At 52.8% G+C, this 19,688-nt stretch overlaps 2 protein-coding genes across 7 annotated transcripts in view; one reads left to right on the top strand and one right to left on the bottom strand.

Moving 5' to 3' along the window:
- Window positions 1-19,688, bottom strand: part of TG (thyroglobulin) — a 254,110-nt gene that overhangs the window by 72,613 nt on the left and 161,809 nt on the right. The window lies entirely within an intron of this gene.
- Window positions 1-19,688, top strand: part of SLA (Src like adaptor) — a 37,768-nt gene that overhangs the window by 12,939 nt on the left and 5,141 nt on the right. For 4 of the 6 annotated variants that reach the window (XM_042973587.1, XM_042973586.1, XM_007073820.3 and 1 more), the window contains 5 exons: window positions 2,114-2,211; window positions 11,150-11,249; window positions 12,302-12,388; window positions 15,366-15,469; window positions 18,050-18,181. In XM_042973587.1, the coding sequence (XP_042829521.1) occupies window positions 2,151-2,211; window positions 11,150-11,249; window positions 12,302-12,388; window positions 15,366-15,469; window positions 18,050-18,181 (484 nt within the window). In that variant the 5' untranslated portion in view covers window positions 2,114-2,150. Of the gene's footprint in view, window positions 1-1,799; window positions 2,212-11,149; window positions 11,250-12,301; window positions 12,389-15,365; window positions 15,470-18,049; window positions 18,182-19,688 lie in introns of those variants that run through there. The other 2 variants (XM_015537881.2, XM_007073819.3) reach the window with 2 other exon arrangements.

Genomic DNA, 19,688 nt, shown 5'->3' with positions numbered 1-19,688 from the left:
GCCATGACAGCCAGGGAAGCTGGAGGCCTGAGGTGGCTGATGGGCTCCAGGACAGCGCTCGGAGCAGGACAGAGGTGGCGGGGGCTCTGTGGGACGTCTTTGCACGGCACACGGGAGCGGGGTTTCGTGCGGGACAGGCCTCTCCTCCGAGCCGCAGGCTGCTTGCTTCGCTCCTTCCCTGGACATGTCTAAGGCGGGGCCTCAGAGGCGGCCCGAGTTCCCCTCCAGGTGGGTGGGATCCCAGGGGCCTGCCTTTCTCGGGGTGCTGACTCAGGGCCAGCACCGAGCTGCGGGGAATGAGGCTCCCAGCCGCTCCGCTGCCGTGGTTTTTCGAGCACTTTTGAGGAGCACGTTTTCTCGAGTGCCTTCACTAGGCTTTAGGAGCTGGGGACTTAGGCAACTGGTCCCTGCCTCCAGGAGCCAGGGGATGCTGTCCACACCTGCCTGGCTTGCGGGAAGGGCCCTGCCAGGGTCCAAGGCGTCCTTTTGGCTGTGTGGGGGTGGCAAAATAGAGGACACGAGTGACTCACGCCCGGAGGGGCCTCACCCCTAAAAGAGGATCCGAAGATGGGCTTCGTACATTTGAATGTGTGACCCCTTCCCGCCACACTTTCCGTGGTGCGTTATGAGCTCATAGCTCTTGCCAGCTTGTAATGATCTCAGAAAGAGCACAATTGTACTCTGAACTATTTGAGTTATGACCGATGGACTGTACATGTAAATATTTAAAATACACTAACTTCCAAACAAAACTAATTTTGGCTTTCCTCATTTCCTAATACACTGCCCCACCTCACCACCTCCGCCTCTCTAAATTAGGGAGTGATGCGGACCTCCCTCAATCTCTGGAAAGCCTTGCTGCGAACGTAGATCTTTCTAGAATCTGAACTTGCAGTGCATCGAGGAAGGATTTCAGGCCAGGGTGGGGGGTTGGGTTGGCTGACATCTGGACCCTTTCACGCTACTCAGGCCTCGACCCCAAACTGCAGAAGAAGAAAGGGGTGGAGTCTAAGTTTCCAGCTGGGCTGGGTACCAGCTGGGGCAACCTGCCCCCATCGATTCTCCTGTTTATCCCCAAGAGACAAGAATGGTTCCTGTGCATGGGTGGGGCCTTATTCTCTGTGCTTCAAAGAGCCCGGGAAAACACGTTTTCTGTAATCACCTCAGCTCCCTTCTAAAATGCTTGTACGAGGGCCCAGAATTTGAAGGTTTACCATGACGGACACCCAGAAAGTACCCCGCAGATGGCAATAACAAACACGGGTTTCATGCTAAGCCATGTTCTAAGTGCTCCTTGTGCTTTATCTGCTAACTTTGCAGCCACAACCGAATGTCGTTGTATCATTAGTCCCCGAAACAGGCAGGAAAGGGTCAAGGCCCAAGGTCACCAAGCTTGCACGCGCAGACCCAGAATGTGGGTCGTGTGCTACGTGACCTGAGACAAGATCCTTACCCTCTCAGGCACTCAGTTGCCTTCACTGCACAAAGGGGGTTACGGGTGCGGGGACTTTACGATAATCAGACGTCACGGCACATGTATGTGTCTCCTGTAGCGATGTGTGCACGAAGCCCGCCGCGATCGCACAGCATCGTTACCGACTTTCCCTTCTTCACTGGTTACAGCATGTTGAGAAACTTCACGTGGGAGAAAACTGAGGCAGAAAGCACCCTCTCCTCACCGTCTTTTGATTGTAAGGCCGGCGCCTCCCGAGTTTTGGGCGCCCCGAGCTCCGGGTGCATGGGGGGAGGGGAGAGTTGGGGGCGGGGTCAGGAGTGGGGGAAGCCGAGGCCCATCTGAAAGGTCCCTCGCTCTGCACAGACACCACTGGCTGCTTTCCGACAGCCAGGGTGCGGAGGAATGGAAACTTCTGCCACTAACAGCATTTGCTGGCAACTTCCCTCTCTGTGGTTTTCTCTGTCATTCCCTTGATAAAAGAAGCAGGGCTGAGCAAATGTAACCAACATTCACGAATCTCATCTTCGCGTGAACGCACCCGCCCCTCGAGAAGTGAGCTGCCGAAAAATGATGCACGATGTACTCTAAACTGGGTCATTCTTCACCCAGAGGGGTCGGCGCGTGGCTGACTTGCTGTGTGTGTCCCCCGTGCTGCAGGCGTCCCGCATCTTCGACAGCCCGGAGAGACAGAGCGATGGGAAACAGTATGAGATCTGCCCCGGCACCCCCCGAGAGGCCGGTGCCCAGCCCAGATGGTAAGTCTGGCTTCTTGGGTCTCGGGTGTGATGCTTCACTCCGTCGCTTGACAGCCGGGGCCAAGACGGAGCCACAGGGGTGCTGACGGTTGTTGAAACAGGGCACCGGGCGCCTGGGCGCTCGATGCACCTGCCTCTCTTGCTTGGCTTGTAGCTGACATTTCAAAACTACGTGTTGAAAAAGATCGAGCGGTGGCGCCCGGGGTGACGGCTGGGTCCCTGGCATTGTGTGACGGACCTTCGAGAGCAGCCGGTTCCGCCTTTATTTGACAAGTGGGGAAACTGAGGCTCGTGAGGGCATGCAATTAGCTAATCAGAGATTCAGATTTCCAACCCAGGCCAGTCTGATTCTGGAACGTGGGCTCTTGCCTACCACACCCTGCCAGCCCGTGATAGGATATGATCATGGGGTTAGTATTATCAGAGCTCTGCAAATGCTTTTGCAGAGCAACTCGATGAAGCTAGATACAGCTCGAGGAAATCTCCCCGGAAAGGAAGGAATCCTGTGTCCCCCCGGTAGGATCAGGGGGCCACCCGTTCTAGGGGGAGGGCACAATGTCACAGCTCAGACAGGGATGTCAGAAGGCAGGTTCCCACAGAGCTGCCAGGTCGAGGCAGACTCTTCAAGCGACAGAGCCCTTCGGAGATTGGTCAGAGAGCTACAAGGCAAGCAGAAGGCAAAGGCTGGGAGTGAAACCCACGGGGCTCTGGGTGGGGCAGCGGTGGTGCACTGTGTGGGTCCTCTAGGGGCTTGGGAAGGGGGTGATGAGGAGGTCAGGGGATCCATCGGTGTCCCCAGGGTGAGTCCCCTTGGGACATTTCCATCTCCTATCTTACAGCACAGCGCTCAGGCTTAGTCTCCCTCTGCTAACGCCCCGGGTCCCCCGGGTCCCCCACAACCCTGCACCGAGCAAAGATCACACGCACAGACGTCCACCGTCCTGCCTGCCGGGAGCAGACGGCGCCGGGTGCCCTGTCTCTCCTTCCACAACTTCTGTGGCCCCTTCAGACAGGGGATGTCTTTTCACGTCTTCCAAAATGGAGACACCCCAGTTATACATGGTCTCATGATCCCTCAGATGCTCCCAAGTGAGCGTCCAGAGACCCTGCTGCCCGGCCCTCCCCTCCAGTCAGATGCCAGGCAGCACTGGTAGTTGTCTGTTCCAGCCCGGTCACCCCCCTTCCTTAAACCTAAGAAAGAATGTTCTTCTGGACAAAGGAGATTTCCATGTGATGGGGCGGGGCAGCTGGTGTGCACCCTGGGCCCCTTTATCTCCTGTGCACAGCTCTGAACTGGCTGCCGTTACACAAAGCGGCCGAGTCAGCTGCCACCAGGGGACAGCTTGGGCCCTTCTCCCACCTTCTCCAAACCACCTCAAGTCACAGCCTCCCCTCCGGCCACGGCTCCTTGTGGAAAGCGGACACTATAATTCCCAGGGCCCAGGCCGGCCCAGGGGCCATGCACCCACCCACCGAAGCCATTTTGTCACGCTAACCTCTCACACTGGGGCAGGGGGGGTGGCATGCTTGAGCAAACCCCGTGAAAACACGGGCCTCCGAGGGCTTGCTCATTTGCCCTTATTTTTTAAATGCAAATTCTCACGAAATAAGTTTCTCTTTTTTCCACTGTGTGGGTGGGAGGGCACCTCGCAAAAGGAGGTGGAGGGGTCTCCCCGGCCCTCCGCCCCCTGGTTAAGAGAATTCCCCAGGTGGGACCCCGTTCGTGATCCAGGCTCCCACATCAAGGGTTAGCGGCTGGCTTTTCATCCCCCACCCCTGAAAAGTTTCCCTTGTGCTCGGTCCTAACTTGATTTCCTCTTTTTTTTTTTTTTTTTTTCTGACATCCACTTGAAGAAGGGAGAAGAAAGTGGTTGTAGTTCATGCTGTTATTTATTAGTTTCTAGTCAAATGATGCAAAGAGTTGGGGTTTTCGTGGCACAGGGCATCTACTCAGCTAACACTCGTGCTTACTCATTTAGTGAGGCTCAAATGCCCAGGAAGTAGTGCGGGGAGCCGATGGCGTTAGGCCAACACACAAGCGGAGCTTCCCCTGTCGTTAGCCCGAGGAGAGGAGAATTAAAAACACCCAAAGCCCCAGGCCCTACACGGATCAGCAGGAGGCCTGTCTGTGAACTGCGAGGCAGACGAGTTTTGTGAGCTTTCAAGAGCTCTTTCGTCCCCAAGCCAGGACTGTGGATGCCTTGCAATGTGGCTTTGCCCATCCGTCTTCTCCTAACTAAGCCTTCCAGAACATTCCCGGTTACTCTAGTTCCCAGAGACTAATATCACAAAACCCATGGAAACGGGGCAGGTCTCAGAGACAAACGACCTTGCTGAGCTTCTGGCACTGCCCCCGGAAGCCGTATGACCTTGGGTAAGGCACTTAGCCTCCCAGAAGGCAGGGCTGAGCTCTCAAGTGGAGGTCAGAACCTCCCCTCCTCACAGCAATCACAGCACAAGGTAGCTACCCGCTAAATGTGGGGGGAGTCACTCTTTTTAACCCCACTTGGGGTTATCTGATTGCACTAGGCTATGTCTAAATGGGCACGCCCCCCCCCCCCAAAGGTTTTAAAGTGGTTGAACTGGGGGTTCCAGGACTTATTTCCGAATCATCCCAAAGAACTCACTTTCTCTATGATTCTCTCCACAGTTCAGACTCTTGCTCTGTGCCAGACACAGGCAGCACAGAATTGAGAAGGGCCTAGGGGACTCCCAGGTAGCGGGGAAGTAGCGTATCTCTACCTTAAAGAGAATTTTTAGACTTTTTCCCACACCCTACCTTTTTATTCTTTCCCCTCCTCACCTTGTATCACCCTGACCTGAAGCAAGAGGTAGTAATGTAAACCCAGACACCATTCAGACCCCTTTTCCAGGCAAGGATAGAAATCGCGCTAAGCAGTGCATTTACATAGCATCATGGGTGCTGCCCCATGGAAAGAGCTGACAGGAGGGGCCCTGGGGAGGAAGAGGCAGGGGGCAGGGAAGTCTCAGACCCAGCCTGGCACTTCTCAGTGAATGATTCTCAGACCACCTGCATCAGATCCCCTGCAAAGTTGTCCGAAGTGCAGATCGCTGGGCCCCGCCCCTGATGTGCTCTTCAGAATTCGACGATAGCGGGAAGGAACCACCCGAGGAACTTCTTACAAGCCGCCCCCCACTCCTCCCCCCACCCCCGGCTTAGGCTGAAAGCTTGCATCATGGGACCCAGCGTTTAGTCCTGCCCCCGACTCTTAACACACAATGAGAGATGAGAGGAGTCAGTCTGTCCCCTTAGTGTCTCTCTGGTCTCACTTCTAAATGGGGGACAACTGGAGTGACTCAGTGCCTGTGACACGCCAGACACGATTCCGATTGTTTGACACACGTCCACGCTTCCTCCCCACAACAGCTGCAGGAAGTGATCGCTATTATCACCTCCACTTTGCAGCTGGGGAAACCGAGGCACGGGAAGGTTCAATTACTTGTCGGGAGGCCACACAGCTGGGATCTGAAACAGGGGGTCTGAATCTAGAGTCCGTCCCTTCGCCCCCACATCATATGCCTACGGACAACGGAATTCCAAGAAGCTCACGTGTTCTGGGAGGCGATGGGCGCTCTCTAGGCTGAGGGAGGACGGCCACCAGATGAATTCACAGGCAGTCCAGTGCCCCGTAAGGGAACCTGCATCAGGTCTTCGACTAGATCAACCAGGGTCTTACGCATCCCACTTCTGGCCCATAAGATGGTTCTAGGTCCAACGTTTACACTGAATGTACAGCTTCTGTACATGTCATGGATACCACACAAAATATACCTGGTCCGTCAAACCATGATTTCACATTGCGTAAAATGGGACCAAAGATTTTTTAAAGCAAATGCACACAAAAACGCTGTTAATTGTGGTGCAGGTGGTGTTCAGGAGCATAAACAGAAGAACAGGTGGCCAAGAGCAGGGTCTGTACCCTCTGCTGCTAGGTTACTGGGTTTTGAGACCGGGCACTCAGCTCGCTATTGTGGGTTCCCAAGCGAGTGCCTTCGCCTCACTGTGCCATCTGGGAGCCTCAGGATCTAATCAGTCCCCATCCGCCCCCTCTCATAGATGGGGAAGCCAAGGCTTTGGACAGGAAAGAACAGGTGGGCCGCTGTGTCTCATTTTCAGCCCATAATACGGGACCCACAGGTACACCCTGGGGTTCGTGGTAATCAACAGAACTTGGTAGACCTTCTATGGGACCAATGTGCCCAGCCCTGTCTGATTGGTTCATTGTGTGTGTGTGTGTGTGTGTGTGTGTGTGTGTGTGTATGCGTGTCCCGGAAAAGATGCTAAAAGTAAGGCCTGCTTTGACTCCCCAGAGGCCATGGATTTGGGCATGATTCAAGGCACATACAAAACCAGAATCTGAAAGCACTGGGCTGTTTAGCTCTTTGCCAACCAACTGCACTCCGCGGCTGGTGCCAACTTGGAAGCCTCATTTAGAGCCAGCCTTTGTCCCAACCTGTCAAGGAGCAATCGTTAACTGGGGACAGCCTGGTAATTACACGCCCAGGAGGGGTATGTGGCTTAGGGACGTGACCAGGAGCCTGACAACCCTCATGCCCTCCCCTGCACACGTTACTAAAACTCCCCTGGCATTTGTTTCTTCATTTTCCCTAGGGTTGTGTGGAGCATTGGAAGTAATGAAAGGCTGGTTTTGCTAGAACTATAAATGGAATCTTCGGAAAGGTTTTTAGCATTTAAAAAGAAATGGTAATGATAGGACAAGGAATAATAATGCAAAAAAAAAAAAAAAAGCCTCTTCTCCTTTGGCCAAGCGGCTAGTAAGTTCGCCTGGTTCTCTCTCCTTTTTTGGATTCACTTCCCATTTTACACTTCGGTATAATTTCTTCAGTCTGACTCAATATCAGTATCAGTAAATATTTGGTCTTCCGCATTTCATCTTCTGTTCTCACCACATGGAGTTTGTTTTTGGAAGAATAGAATATTTTCAAATTTACACATCTTAGAGGCTTTTCAAACTTTAGGGCACTATTGGCCGAAATTGGTCTTGGATTATGTAATGATAATCCCACCCCATAAACACGGTATCAGCAGCTTCTCGTTGGGACAGGAGCGTCGTGAATCCAAACCCAATCACACGGGGTAGATTTCGATATTTCCCATTTTTATACATGAAGAAGTCAAGCTCAGATTGGTTAAAAATAAATCTTTCCCCCAAATCGCAGAACAATTACGTGGTGGGGGTGGAAGTTAAGGCAGGTCTGACTGATTCCAAAGCCCGTTCTCTCTTCTGAAAGTCTCTCTGGATTTCTCCTTTATGCACATCGCATATTTTTCACTCTGTTTCCTTATCTTAAACCTTCAGTAATCCTATCCATGCCTCTCTTTGGTATCAATCACTTATCTGACTTCATTCCAGTGCTCAGCTCTCCTTCAAACCTGGGGCTCCAGGAGGACCTGACAGTATGTTTGAGCTTTCTGAGCAAATTTGACTTTCTTACTTTCCCAAGCTCAGAGCAGACGTCCATGAGGTCCTGGCACCGGACCTTGTTTAGAATGACTGCCTTCCTGGGGCACCTGGGTGGCTCAGACGGTTAAGCGTCCGACTCTTGATCTTGGCTCGGGTCACGATCTCACAGTGCGCGAGATCGAGCCCCATGCCAGGCTCCGCGCTGACAGCATGGAGCCTGCTTGGGATTCTCTCCCTCTCTCTCTGTTCCTCCCCTGCTTGCCCGTTCTCTCTCTCTCTCTCAAAATAAATAAATAAACTTTACAAAGAACGCCTGCCCTTCCCGCGGAAGTGCAGACTGAACTTGTGTGGTTTTCCCGGTGCTGGTGAGACAGCTGACAGGGACGGACCTAAAATCCCTTGCAAAGGCCCACAGCAAGGCCATTACCTTTAAGCAAAGGCCCAGAGCAAGGTTTTCTCAGCCACGTTTAAGTGTTACAGCTATAAAAACATCATCGTTTCGGAAATTCCACAGGAAACTCAACGCTGTTGTTGTGCAATTGAAACTCTCCAGCCCCTGAAGCCTCTTTCCACTATTGAGCCAATGTTGTTACAATGGGATTGTGTTTCTGTTTCTGTTTTTAAAGTAAGGAAAGACGGTTGTTCTGTTTCACGGTCTTAGTCGAGAAGCCAGACATCAAAGGCCCAGCCCCCGTGGAGACGTGTGGTCTACGTCAAGGTTCTGTGATTATCACGGAGAACAAATGCTGGGCCTTTCCTTCCAACACTTGTTTTGCACAAGGGGCTGGTTCTGTGATGACCGCCCACCCACCGCGCGGCTGCCACAAAACAGGTTTCCTTCTCTTGGACCACTTTACGCAGCACAACGGCAGCCTTTAAGAGCCTAGTAGCACAGGGGCGTCTCCTCGCCTTCATCCCTCAAACCCACCCTGAGCATCCGAGACCGGGGCAGTGGGTGCTGGGGGGGGGGGGGGGGCGGGGCTGCCAGAAGGCTCCTCCTGGAGTTCACACTCTGTCCCCCAGAGTCATGCAAACCCCAGAACACAACTTGGGCCTCAAAGGAAGAGCCTAGGGTCCTGGGTCGGGGGTGGGGGTCACAGCAGGAGCACCAGGCAAACCTCCTGGGGGTGGGAGGGATGACAAAGCGGAGACCAGGCGCTTTCCTGGCAGAGGGCGCAGCCTGGTCACAGCCTCTGAGGACGGGGCGTCCTGGCAAATTGAGAAGAAGGGGACGGCTCATCACACTGCTCCTAGAGGCAGTGGAGACACACGTTAAGTGGCCCCCCTTCATGTTCGGGGCCCTCAGCCTAGGTTTCCATCCTGAAGACATTTTCCAATGCCTCTTTTTCCAGACTGATGCAGGCCCAAGAGGGAAAGGGCGCACGGGCACTCAGAGTGGCAAGGTCGGCCTCGGAATCGGGGCGGCTTTCCTGGGAAGCTGAACAAATCCTCTGTGCTAGGTCCTTCCTCAAAGGCACAGAAGCTTCCTAGGGACCGTGCACGATCTTGTCTTCGCAATTTCTTTTCTGTTCCTTTTCTCAAGGAGGAGTTCCCAATTTGCATGAGTGTCATGGCCCACAAAATCTGGATGCACCCCTTATCAGATCTCAGGACTCCCGGCTTCAAGCCTGACAGAGGCACTACCTCCTGCTGTCGAGCCGGGGGCAGGCGACACAAAGGAAAGATCCCGTTTTCCTTCGGCAAAGCAGGACGTATGTGAGGGAGGTGTCCCCACAGGCTCAGGGTCGGCTATTCCCTGGCTGGGCACTGCTCCTTCTCAGGTCAGAGACCTGGCCTCTTTTTGGTGACTGTGGCCACCACGAATCACTTTTGGTTTCCATTTCGTGCCCCAAAACGCTTGCTTTTATCTGCTTTATTGCGTGTAGCTCAGCTTCCCCAAGCGAGCGGTACGTCTGAATGTGCCGTTCTACGCTGACAGCTGGCTTCTGAGTCATTGTTACTCATTCTACTATACCAAAGCCGTCTTTCGGCTTCGTCTGTCCTGGCACTTGTGAGCTGGAGAGTCCCAGATCTAGATCTCTAAGGGACAAAGTCTAGAGGTCCCAGCGGGGGGGAGGGGGTGTCGGGATCCCAGAAAGTGGTCGATTTGGGTCACCCAGCCTGCCATGCCCGAGTGCCGGGATTTCTCCAGATTTTCCTGGGGTGATGAGGGCAGGTGAAGACCCCTCCCAGGATTGTTTATGTATTCTCTAGAATGTGAGCTTGCCCACGGTTAGGTGCTCAGTAAACAATTGCAGAATGGAAGAATACGTGGTAAAACTTGCCCAGAATTTCACGTTCAGATGCCCAGCCGGCAGATGGAGTGATAAGCCCAACAGGTGAATTCACCCGTGTGTAAGGCACAATACTTCCCCCAAAATGTACCCTGATATTACCCCGCGTCTGATGCGCCTGGATTACGGCAAACCTGTTAAGGCTGGGAACCAGCCCCAAAGTGTCCCAAAGTGCATCATCGCCTCTCCAGCCCACGGTAAGCAGCGCTCGCGTGAACCCCACAGCATGCCTTTCTTTTCAAACCTTCGCCAGAATTACTTTCAAGGGACAGAGGATGAAAGGTACTTACTTTTTCCTCCCACCCCCGCCCCAAAGTCCCTATTAAGTAGATCCCCAACACGGTGCCTGGTATTCTACAAGGAAGAAGCACTTTGTGGACCTTCTGAGTTAGAGTCTTGGGTCCCGGTGGGTCCTCGGAACTCATGTAGCCCAGCTGTGACATACCCCGCCCCCACATGTGACAGATGGGGACCTACAAGCCCCAGGAAGGGTAAAGATGCTTTTATAGCCCCTTATCATTCATGAGGTGCTGCTACATACTTTTGCCTAGGCTCGTGCGGACCCCGGATTGAGGTATTCGTAGCCCCACTTTAAAGATGGGGAATGGAGGCTCACAGGTGTTCGGGGACTTGTCCGAGATCACTTGGATCGGTAGACACGATGACTAAAGCCTGAAGCCGGATCTTGTGACTTCAGCCCCAGGACCTCTGGATCCCCTCCTTCTCAGAGGAGAACGGCAGGGCCAAGGCAGGCTTGTGAATGGGAGGAGGTCACCGACCTTGGGGTTCCTCTGTGCCACCATCCCTGAAGGGAGGAGGGCCTGCTATAAACTGCTGTTCCAGGGCGCCTGGGTGGCTCAGTCGGGGAAGCGGACAACTTCAGCTCAGGTCATGATCTCACAGTCTGAGAGTTCAAGCCCCGCAAAGGGCTCGGTGCTGCCAGCTCAGAGCCTGGAGCCTGCTTCCGATTCTGTGTTTCCCTCTGTCTCTGCCCCTTCCCTGACTTGCTCTCTGGCTCTCTCTCTCTCTCAAAAATAATAAACATTAAAAAAAATTTTTTTTTAAACTGCGATTCCAAGGCAAATCATGATCTCCAGCTGAGAAGTCCCCGGGAGGGACTCATCTCGGTCCTCCCCTTCCTGGGGTTGCCTTTCGGTTCCCTGTGGAGAAGAACATCCCTTGCCTTTGTTTCCCCAGGACCGGACGGTGACTTCCTGGCCGTGCTGAGTGACTACCCATCCCCTGACATCAGCCCCCCCATATTCCGCCGAGGGGAGAAATTACGCGTGATTTCTGAGTGAGTTGGCTTTCCAAATGTTTCACAATCCCTTAAAAACGGGGAGCACTGGGGCGCCTGGGTGGCTCGGTCAGTTAAGTGTCCGACCTTGGCTCTCACGGTTCGTGAGTTCGAGCCCCGTGTCAGGCTCTGTGCTGACAGCTCAGAGCCTGGAGCCTGCTTCCGATTCTGTGTCTCCCTCTCTCTCTGCCCCTCCCCACTTGCACTCTGTCCCTCTCTCTCTCTCTTTCTCTCAAAAATAAACATTTTAAAAATATTTTTTTAAAAAAGGGGGGAGCGCTATCTGAATGGGGATCATTGGATCTTAGCTATAGTTGTCCAGTTCCACTTGGGCCCTGCTCCAATCATGAGGTGAAGAAATTGGCCCACACAGAAGATTTTAGCGCTTAATCCTTAATGCTGCCAGTGCTCTAAAACCTTCAATGGCTCCCCATTGCCTGGTGGATAAAATCCAAATTCCTTAACGTGGCTTTTGTGACCCTTTGTGATCCAACGTCTGTTTCTCACATTGGTCTCATCTCCCACCATGCAGCATTGGTATTATAGACTGGTGCAGTTCGGGCTCAGACAGGAGGACACAGGGGTCTAAGAAAATGTCTGATGATAAACAGAAAGTAAACAGAAAGTATTGTCTCCCATCCTGTTGCCTCTCTGTGACTCAAAATGGGCCACAGAACAAATAGGGGGCTCTAAAACCCTTTTATTTAGATTCTCATTGACACAGACAAACTAAACTATCTTGGTTCTATCTCAGGGTATAATTCTACATAGTAAAGTTATTTTTAAAAGCCTCCAATTCTAGCATATCACCTGTGGGTCCCCAAAAGATGGCTCAGTGCCAAAGCACGAGAAGCATTCCTGGTTGGCTTGGAATAAGGGACATACTTAAAAACTGTTATTTCCCTATGGAGAAATTGAGGTCAACACGATCAACAATGGGTCTTAAAAAAGAAACGGCCCCATGTGCCCCAGGTTCAATCTGGTTACCCCGCTCGTTCCTTTGCTTTGCAACTCACCTGTCCACCCTTTCCTATCTGTTCTTGTTCTTACAGTGAAGGGGGCTGGTGGAAAGCCATTTCCCTTAGCACTGGCCGAGAGAGTTATATTCCTGGAATATGCGTGGCCAGAGTTTACCATGGGTGAGTACATTTCTGAAATAGCTTCAATAACGCCCAATATTTATGGTAGTGGTGTGTGAGGGCACACGGCAGAAAGGAAGTTTCAAGAGGCTCACTCTTACTCTGGCTCAGTCCACAAGGAAGGGTGTGACCTTGGCGAACCCCAGGCCCTATCTGAGACTCAGCTTTCCCATCAGTAAAGATGAAGGGAGCTGAACCTTTCAGCTCCAACGCTGTGTTCCTGACACGTAGCAATCAACATTCAGAGACTGTGATCAAAGGGACGCAGCTCTGAAAAGTCAGCCTGTCTGGGCAGCAATCCTACCCCTGTCACTTACTGGCTGTGTGACAGTGGGCAAGCTCCTCAACACTTTATGGCTCGGATTCCTTCCCTCACCTGTCAGATAGACATTGTAATACAGAACGACAGGGACAGTAATGCACAAGAAGACCAAAGTGCAGGGCTGTTAGGACAGTGAGGTCGGGTCGTACGTGGATCGCTCTTGGAAGGATGCCTGGCATTACAGTAAGTGCTCGGTACGTATTAGCTATGTTCTTATCAAATCTCATCCAGAACACAGAGAACGCTTACGGCTCGAAATGCTTAACGTACCCAACCTGGCAAATGGCGAAGTCAAGCAGAAAAGGAGAAACTCTAAACCATCAGGCATGGAAAGCCTGGGTTGGGCAGGGAGGCCTTGCAGCACGACAGGTGGCTTTGGAGGCCAGCACTCCTGGGCTGGAGTGTGCCTGGCTCAGCGACTGACTTCCGGGGTAGGAGTCTCCCACGAGACCCAGGGAAAAGTTACTTTGCCTCCTGGAGCCACAGTCACCTCCTTGTCAAGCTACCAAGGCCAGACCTTGGCATCCAGGAAGGAAGGAAGGAAGGAAGGAAGGAAGGAAGGAAGGAAGGAAGGAAGGAAGAAAGCATCATTTTTTTTTTTTGGAGGGAACCAGAAATAACCGCTTTCCATGCTCACCTGGTGAAGCAGAGATAACGGCTTGAATATTCTGAAGAACATGCGACCCCATGCATTTAATCGCAGGATTATGGATTTTGAGGATAAGTACCAGATGCCATTTCTGAGCTTAGGATGATGGAGGGGGGCAGAAGTGGGGCAGTAGCTGCTTTGGCAGCCACGTTCTGAAAGAGTCAGTCACGTAAACTTCCCCACGTCAGCCGTGCGTCCACTGACCCATTGATTCATTTGGCAAACCTGGATCATCACCCGCACGCTGAAGATGTGTGCTGGCAGAGGCTTGGGTGCTGAAGAACCCAGCTGAGTAAGATGTGATCGCGGCCCTAGGAAGCTTCCAACTGGCAGAGGCAATAAATGTCTTGAACATACAGAACCGGGAGAGAGGCGCTACAGAATGGCTATGGAATGCAATGTCCCAGGAAACTGCCTTGCGATTCTAGCTTTACCACTTGCGGACGTCGGGTGACTTGGACCAATTACTTGCTCACTCTGACCCTCAGCATCCTCATCAGTGAAGGGGAGACAAAGCTACCTGTCTTAGGGGGTTCAGATGAGGATCAGATTTCACGCGCTTAACATGCCCATAATTAGTATCCATACGTGGCTATCGCTGTGGATTTTAGTGTATTCGTTCTTGTGAGTGGACTTTCACCTAAGGATTTGGGAGGATGAATGTCTGTCAAGACACTAAAATAATTAACACACACCATGCATGGTGCAAAACTAAGGGGGCAGTTGAAACATCAGGCCGAATCACGATCTTCACAGATCGTCCTCGGAGGCCAGGACATAAATAAACGGCATCCGATTATCAGGCTGTGGTCTTCTCCCAGCCACAGAGCTCCAGCGACCCGTCTGCGTGGTCTGGGGATGCCACAGGAGACGACATAGTGAATATGTCCCAGCAAGCGCTAATTCAGACCTGGGGATTAAATAAGCCAAGGTTCACTCCCTGAAATACGGAAACTGTTAAAAAGGATGTGTAACTGTTTCTCAGTTCGCCCCGGCCAAGTGCTAACAAAGCATTTTCTTCTTCCATGCGTATTCAAGAGCACTGGCTCTTGAACATTCCGTTGGAAAGCCGGATCACAGTGCTACAACTGCTTTATTTTTTAGATTTTTACAATTTTTTACTGGTGAGCAAAAAAAAAAAAAAAAAAAGCAAGAAACCCATGTCAATGCATAGGAGTGCGATGGCAACTTCGTTTAAAACATGTTGGACGAGGGAAGGCAGCAGGGAAATGTAATGAATGCCTGGCGAGGTGGGGGGGGGTGGGGCTTGTGAAATTGGTGGGATTAGGCATCTTTCTTTCTTTCTTGTGCCCACTTATACACTCACAAATACAAACTAGGCTCGATAATGAGGACACAAAGACAAAGCCAAAACAGGCAGGGTCCCTGCCCTCGTGGGGTGGTGAGGGGGGGGCAGGGTCATTACGGTACAAGGGACAGGTACCTTATCGTGTTTGGGAATGCTTGTATGTTATATGATACAGACCGGGCCCAGCCCAGCTGGCATTCGAGAACAGGATGAGAAAGACCCTCATTGTCTTGTGCCCTCATTGTCCAGTGTAATACCTGGTGTGCAGTAGGCACTCGGGAATTTTATGTGAAAGATTAAAAGTATGAACGGGGGTGCCTGGGTGGCTCCGTCGGTTAAGCACCCGACTCCTGATTTCGGCTCAGGTCATGATCTCAGAGCTCGTGGGTTCGAGCCCCATGTCGGGTTCTGCGCTAACAGTGCAGAGACTGCTTGGGATTCTCTCTCCCTTTCTCTCTGACCCTCCCCTGCTTGTTCTGTCTCTCCTCAAAATAACTGAACAAACATTAAAAAAAATAAAAGTATGAAGGAAGGAAGAAAGGAAAGAATGAACAAAGAGTCCATCGCCCTCCTCTTTTCAATCCCAACAGTTTTGTATGAACTTGACCTTGCTCTTAATTTTGGTACCACCTGCCTGTGTGGCGGGCGGCGGGAGGGGGCGTGCTCAGGACCCTCACGCCGTCTTTCTCCTCCCCAGATGGCTGTTTGAAGGGCTGGGCAGGGACAAGGCGGAGGAACTTCTGTTGCTGCCGGACACGAAGATGGGCTCCTTCATGATCCGAGAGAGTGAGACCAAAAAAGGTGAGGCACCTCCGACTCCTCTTGCCACGCGAGGGCTGAGAGGGGCACGTTTTGTTCCCGGCTGACTCGGGGCCCAGCTCATCTTCCCGCTTCTCAGGGCACACGCAAGCCCGTCCGATGGGGCTGAGCTCCCTGCAGCCCACACAGCCCCTGGGGAGGCCAGCGTCAGCATCGGCGTCAGCGTTGGGAAGCCTAGAGGCAGGTGGCCGAGACCTGGCCCGGAGGGGCCACCTGCCAGACTCAGTCCCGCTGGGAAATGTCCCCATCGCCTGGGAAGGAAAGCCAACAAGGGGGTAGGCAGCCCCGGGCCAGAGCGAGCAGGCTTCCACCTGGGCCTGGCCTGTGCTCTCAAGCTCTGGGCCTTGAGCGGGGCATTTGCTTCTGCCACGGCAGCATTCTCCTCGGCGGTGCCACTCGAAAATAATCTTGCTACACAGGAGACCTTCCATACTGGTTCGCACTGTGCCCTCCGATGAGCTTAGAGAATCAGGACAGGCAGATGCTTACTCGCACACGCTGGCTATGATCGTTACTGTTACAACCTCCTTACGGCCCACACGTTAAGAAATTCAGCAAGGGGCGCCTGGGTGGCTCAGTCAGTTAAGCATCTGACTCTTGGTTTCGGCTCAGGTCACCATCTCGTGAACCATGAGACATGGATCCATGACAGCATGAAGCCCGCCTGGGATTCACTCTCCCCCTCTCCCTCTCTCTCTTTCTCTCTCTCTCTCTGCCCCTCCCTCTCTCTCTCAACATAAAGAAATAAGCATTTAAAACAAAAGAAGTTCAGTGGAAACAAAATAGCGGCGCTCTTTGTCATGGTTCAGAGACGGGCTCTGAGCTCCAGTTTTGGCCGTAAGAATTCCTGAGAAGGCACCTGTCTCGCTAACCCTTTCCTATAACGTGGGATTAACACTAGGAAGGTGCTTAGCACGGAGTCCGGGAGGTAGTAAGCACTTTAACTCACAGGAACAAAACACTTAACAGCTAGGGCTTCCCCATACTAAAAATAACACCTTTTTAAAAACAGAAGACAAGTTCACAGGTTCTTAGCCTGCTTCTTGTATAGTCACAATCAAAGAAGAGAACACGTGGTATCTGAGACTATTTCCCACGTACCTATGAAGGGCCAGCGCGGCTTGGTGCTGGGACCTTTCACTAAAATGAGCATCAGCCTGACTTTAGAGAAGCATGGACCATATACACATGATAAAAAAAAAAAAAAAAAAAAAAATTCAAGAACAACTTTTGTCTCAAAACCTCGAGGGTGCTGGGGGAAAACAAGATCAAAAAGCAGAGACCAAACTTCCTGTGCATGTCCTGGCGGTCCCCGGAGGCAGGAGACCCAGACTCACATGGAACTTGTAAGCAGGCATGGCCAAGGGAGGGAAGAGTCCAGTTTGGGGTGCCAGGGTTGATCTAAAAATAAAGACTTTATCAGGCAGACCTTCAGCCGAGCCTGGGCTGGGGCTGGGGTGGGGGCGGGGGCTGGGTATGCAAAGTTCTGATCATTTTCCACCTGCCACCTTTGACCCGCTCACCATATTTCTAGTTCCTGTCTTCGTTACAGGAAGACACATGTTGGGCTTCAGAGGGCAGACCTGGGGCAAAGAGAGGAACGCCCATCCGAATGTTCGAGGAAGCCCGTTCAGGACAAGGGTCAGACCCCGGAGCTGCCGTCTCCAGGCCGCGTGCCTCGGGCCATAGCACTTAGGGGCTCTGAGCCTCATTTCTCCATCTATAAAAAATATTGGGCGGCGACACATCCCAATCTTTCTAAAAACCAACAGAGAGTATTGTTTGGAAATAGCTTAGCCCCCAAGCAGCATGTACGGACAGCAAAAACTCAGTAGATGCTAGTAACCTCCTTCTCTCACTGCGTCAGGAACATTTTCACTCCTGAGACCCAGAAGACGGAGCAGAAGGGACTCTCAAACATGACCTAGGCCCGAGTCTTTCCACTTGGGGAAATCAAGGCAAAGAGAGGTGAAGGCGCTCGCCCGAAGTTCTACTTGACTAACCCACACTTAAGGAAAAACAGCACGTTTTACATATTTCTTAAGACTACCCAGAAAAAGTCTTAACTGCCGCTTATTCCAAATTTCTGAGAAAGCCGAGCATAAGGCAGAACCAAGAGGGAGTAGGGACCGGGAAGTGGTATGACATTCTCGCCTTGATGGGACAGGGAGGGAAACGCTGTGCGCCTGGGAAGGACTTGAGAACAGCTACGGATCCTGACCTGCAGGGCACAACCCAGCTCCGATCGTGTAATTTCCAGAAAAGGACGTGGGAGCACCCCGAATGCTAACCTCACAAAGACTAAGCAGGTGCCCCTGAAAACCTGTTTGCAGTGTGGCTGCTAAAGGAGCAGGCTCCCGTGGTCTCTGCACAGTGAGCTACGTCCCCAAAGGTGGGGTTCTGGCGTCTGCTCCTCCAAATCCGGGACTGCACGTCCGGGTACTCTTGCTGTATCACAAGGTTGAGAAAGTCTCTCCGCCACCGTGGTGGGGGGGCTCTTCGGCGGATCGCCCTCAGCGGGGACACGTGGGACGTCTCTGACCTGTCCTCCCTTTCCGGCAGGTTTTTATTCCCTCTCGGTGAGACACAGGCAGGTGAAGCATTATCGCATCTTCCGCCTTCCGAACAACTGGTATTACATCTCCCCGAGGCTCACCTTCCAGTGCCTGGAGGACCTGGTGAATCACTATTCTGGTAAGAAACACCCCGTCGGGACGGATCAGGGAAGCCCCCCCTTTTGCTAACTGCCCTGCGGTGCCTGTGTCTAGGATGTGCACGGGTCACCGATACCTGCCAGGTGATTGACTTGGCTGTCACCCCGCTTTCTCAACGCCCTCTGTTCTTGTTAATGCAGACCGTCAATTTCACACTAAAACAGGCCGCCTGTGAATGCTGCCTAAGTGAGTAAAACGCAGCTAATCTCAACCCCACCTTCCTTCTACCTGCAGATGAAGAGAATTAGCCTGCCCCAATATTTGCAACCACAGACAGCTGGCACTTCCTGAAGTGGACCACAGGTTTACGGGCCCCCGGGGCTTTGCTCCCTCTTTCTGTCTGGCCAAATCTTCCTCAGCCTTCAAACCAATAGGAAGCCACCTCCTTTGATATGTGTTTACAGGACTGCCCGCCTGCCTTCGGGGATTCCCTAGAACTGGGTCATTCTGCCTTGGGACCCAGTGAACAGTGTCCTAGTGTGGGTTTCCCAGAAAGCCCTTCAAAGCAGGGCTGAGCTTTGTTCATTCGGACATGCTTCCCGGGCCCAGGAGAGAGGTCCTAGTGTTCCACGCTGGCCAGGATGGGGAGCGTCCCCTCCACGATGGCAGAAGCAGGACAGGTTTTGATGGAGGTGACGGGTAAGAGTAGTCAGAAGAGTTCAGAGGTAGACTGTGAAAGGCCAGAATGCCAGGAGGTGACATTTTACACGGAAAAGGGAGAAATGGTAAGAAGTTCTCTCCAGAACCTCCGTGTTCACATCCCAGATCTTCTGGGCAGCCTGGGCTGGTTGCTCACCTCCGTACCTCATTTTCTTCTCCATGTAACGTCCCTACTCCTTGGGATGTTGTGACAAATCATCGGCGGGAGCGCGGGGAAAGCACTGAGGAGAGCGACTGACCCATAAGCGGGCTGCCGCTCTGTTCTTCAGCCAGGACGTCTCCTCCTCCTCCTCCCCCCTTCCCCGGCCTATCGGAGGGAGGAAGAAAGAAGTTACCCTCACTCCATATGCATGTTCCCACATCTGGGTTCCGGACCTCACACCCCTGGGTATCTTTGCTAGCATTCTGTAGGCTGTGGGTCTTGAAGGGCATTTCAAGGTTAGAGGAGCCCACAAGGCCTGGGTTATCACACAAGACCAGTGAGAAGGGCAGGGCATGGAGAAGGGCGGGGCATGGAGGAGAAGGGTGAGGTATGGAGAAGGCGGGGCATGGGGAAGGGCGGGGCATGGAAGAGAAGGTGGGGCATGGAGAAGGGCAGGGCATGAAGGAGAAGGCGGGGCATGGGGGAGAAGGCGGGGCATGGAGAAGGTGGGGCATGGAGAAGGGCGGGGCATGGAGAAGGCCGGGCAGGGGGGGAGAAGGCGGGGCATGCGGGACAAGGTGGGGCATGGAGAAGGACAGGGCATGGAGGAGAAGGGCGGGGCATGGAGAAGGGCGGGGCATGGAGAAGGTGGGGCATGGAGAAGGTGGGGCATGGAGAAGGGCGG

Source organism: Panthera tigris, chromosome F2 (genome assembly GCF_018350195.1).
Source record: "Panthera tigris isolate Pti1 chromosome F2, P.tigris_Pti1_mat1.1, whole genome shotgun sequence".
Classification (NCBI taxonomy): Eukaryota; Metazoa; Chordata; class Mammalia; order Carnivora; family Felidae; genus Panthera; species Panthera tigris.
The sequence above is the reverse complement of the archived record's forward strand: the minus strand, read 5'-3'. Positions and strand labels throughout refer to the sequence as shown.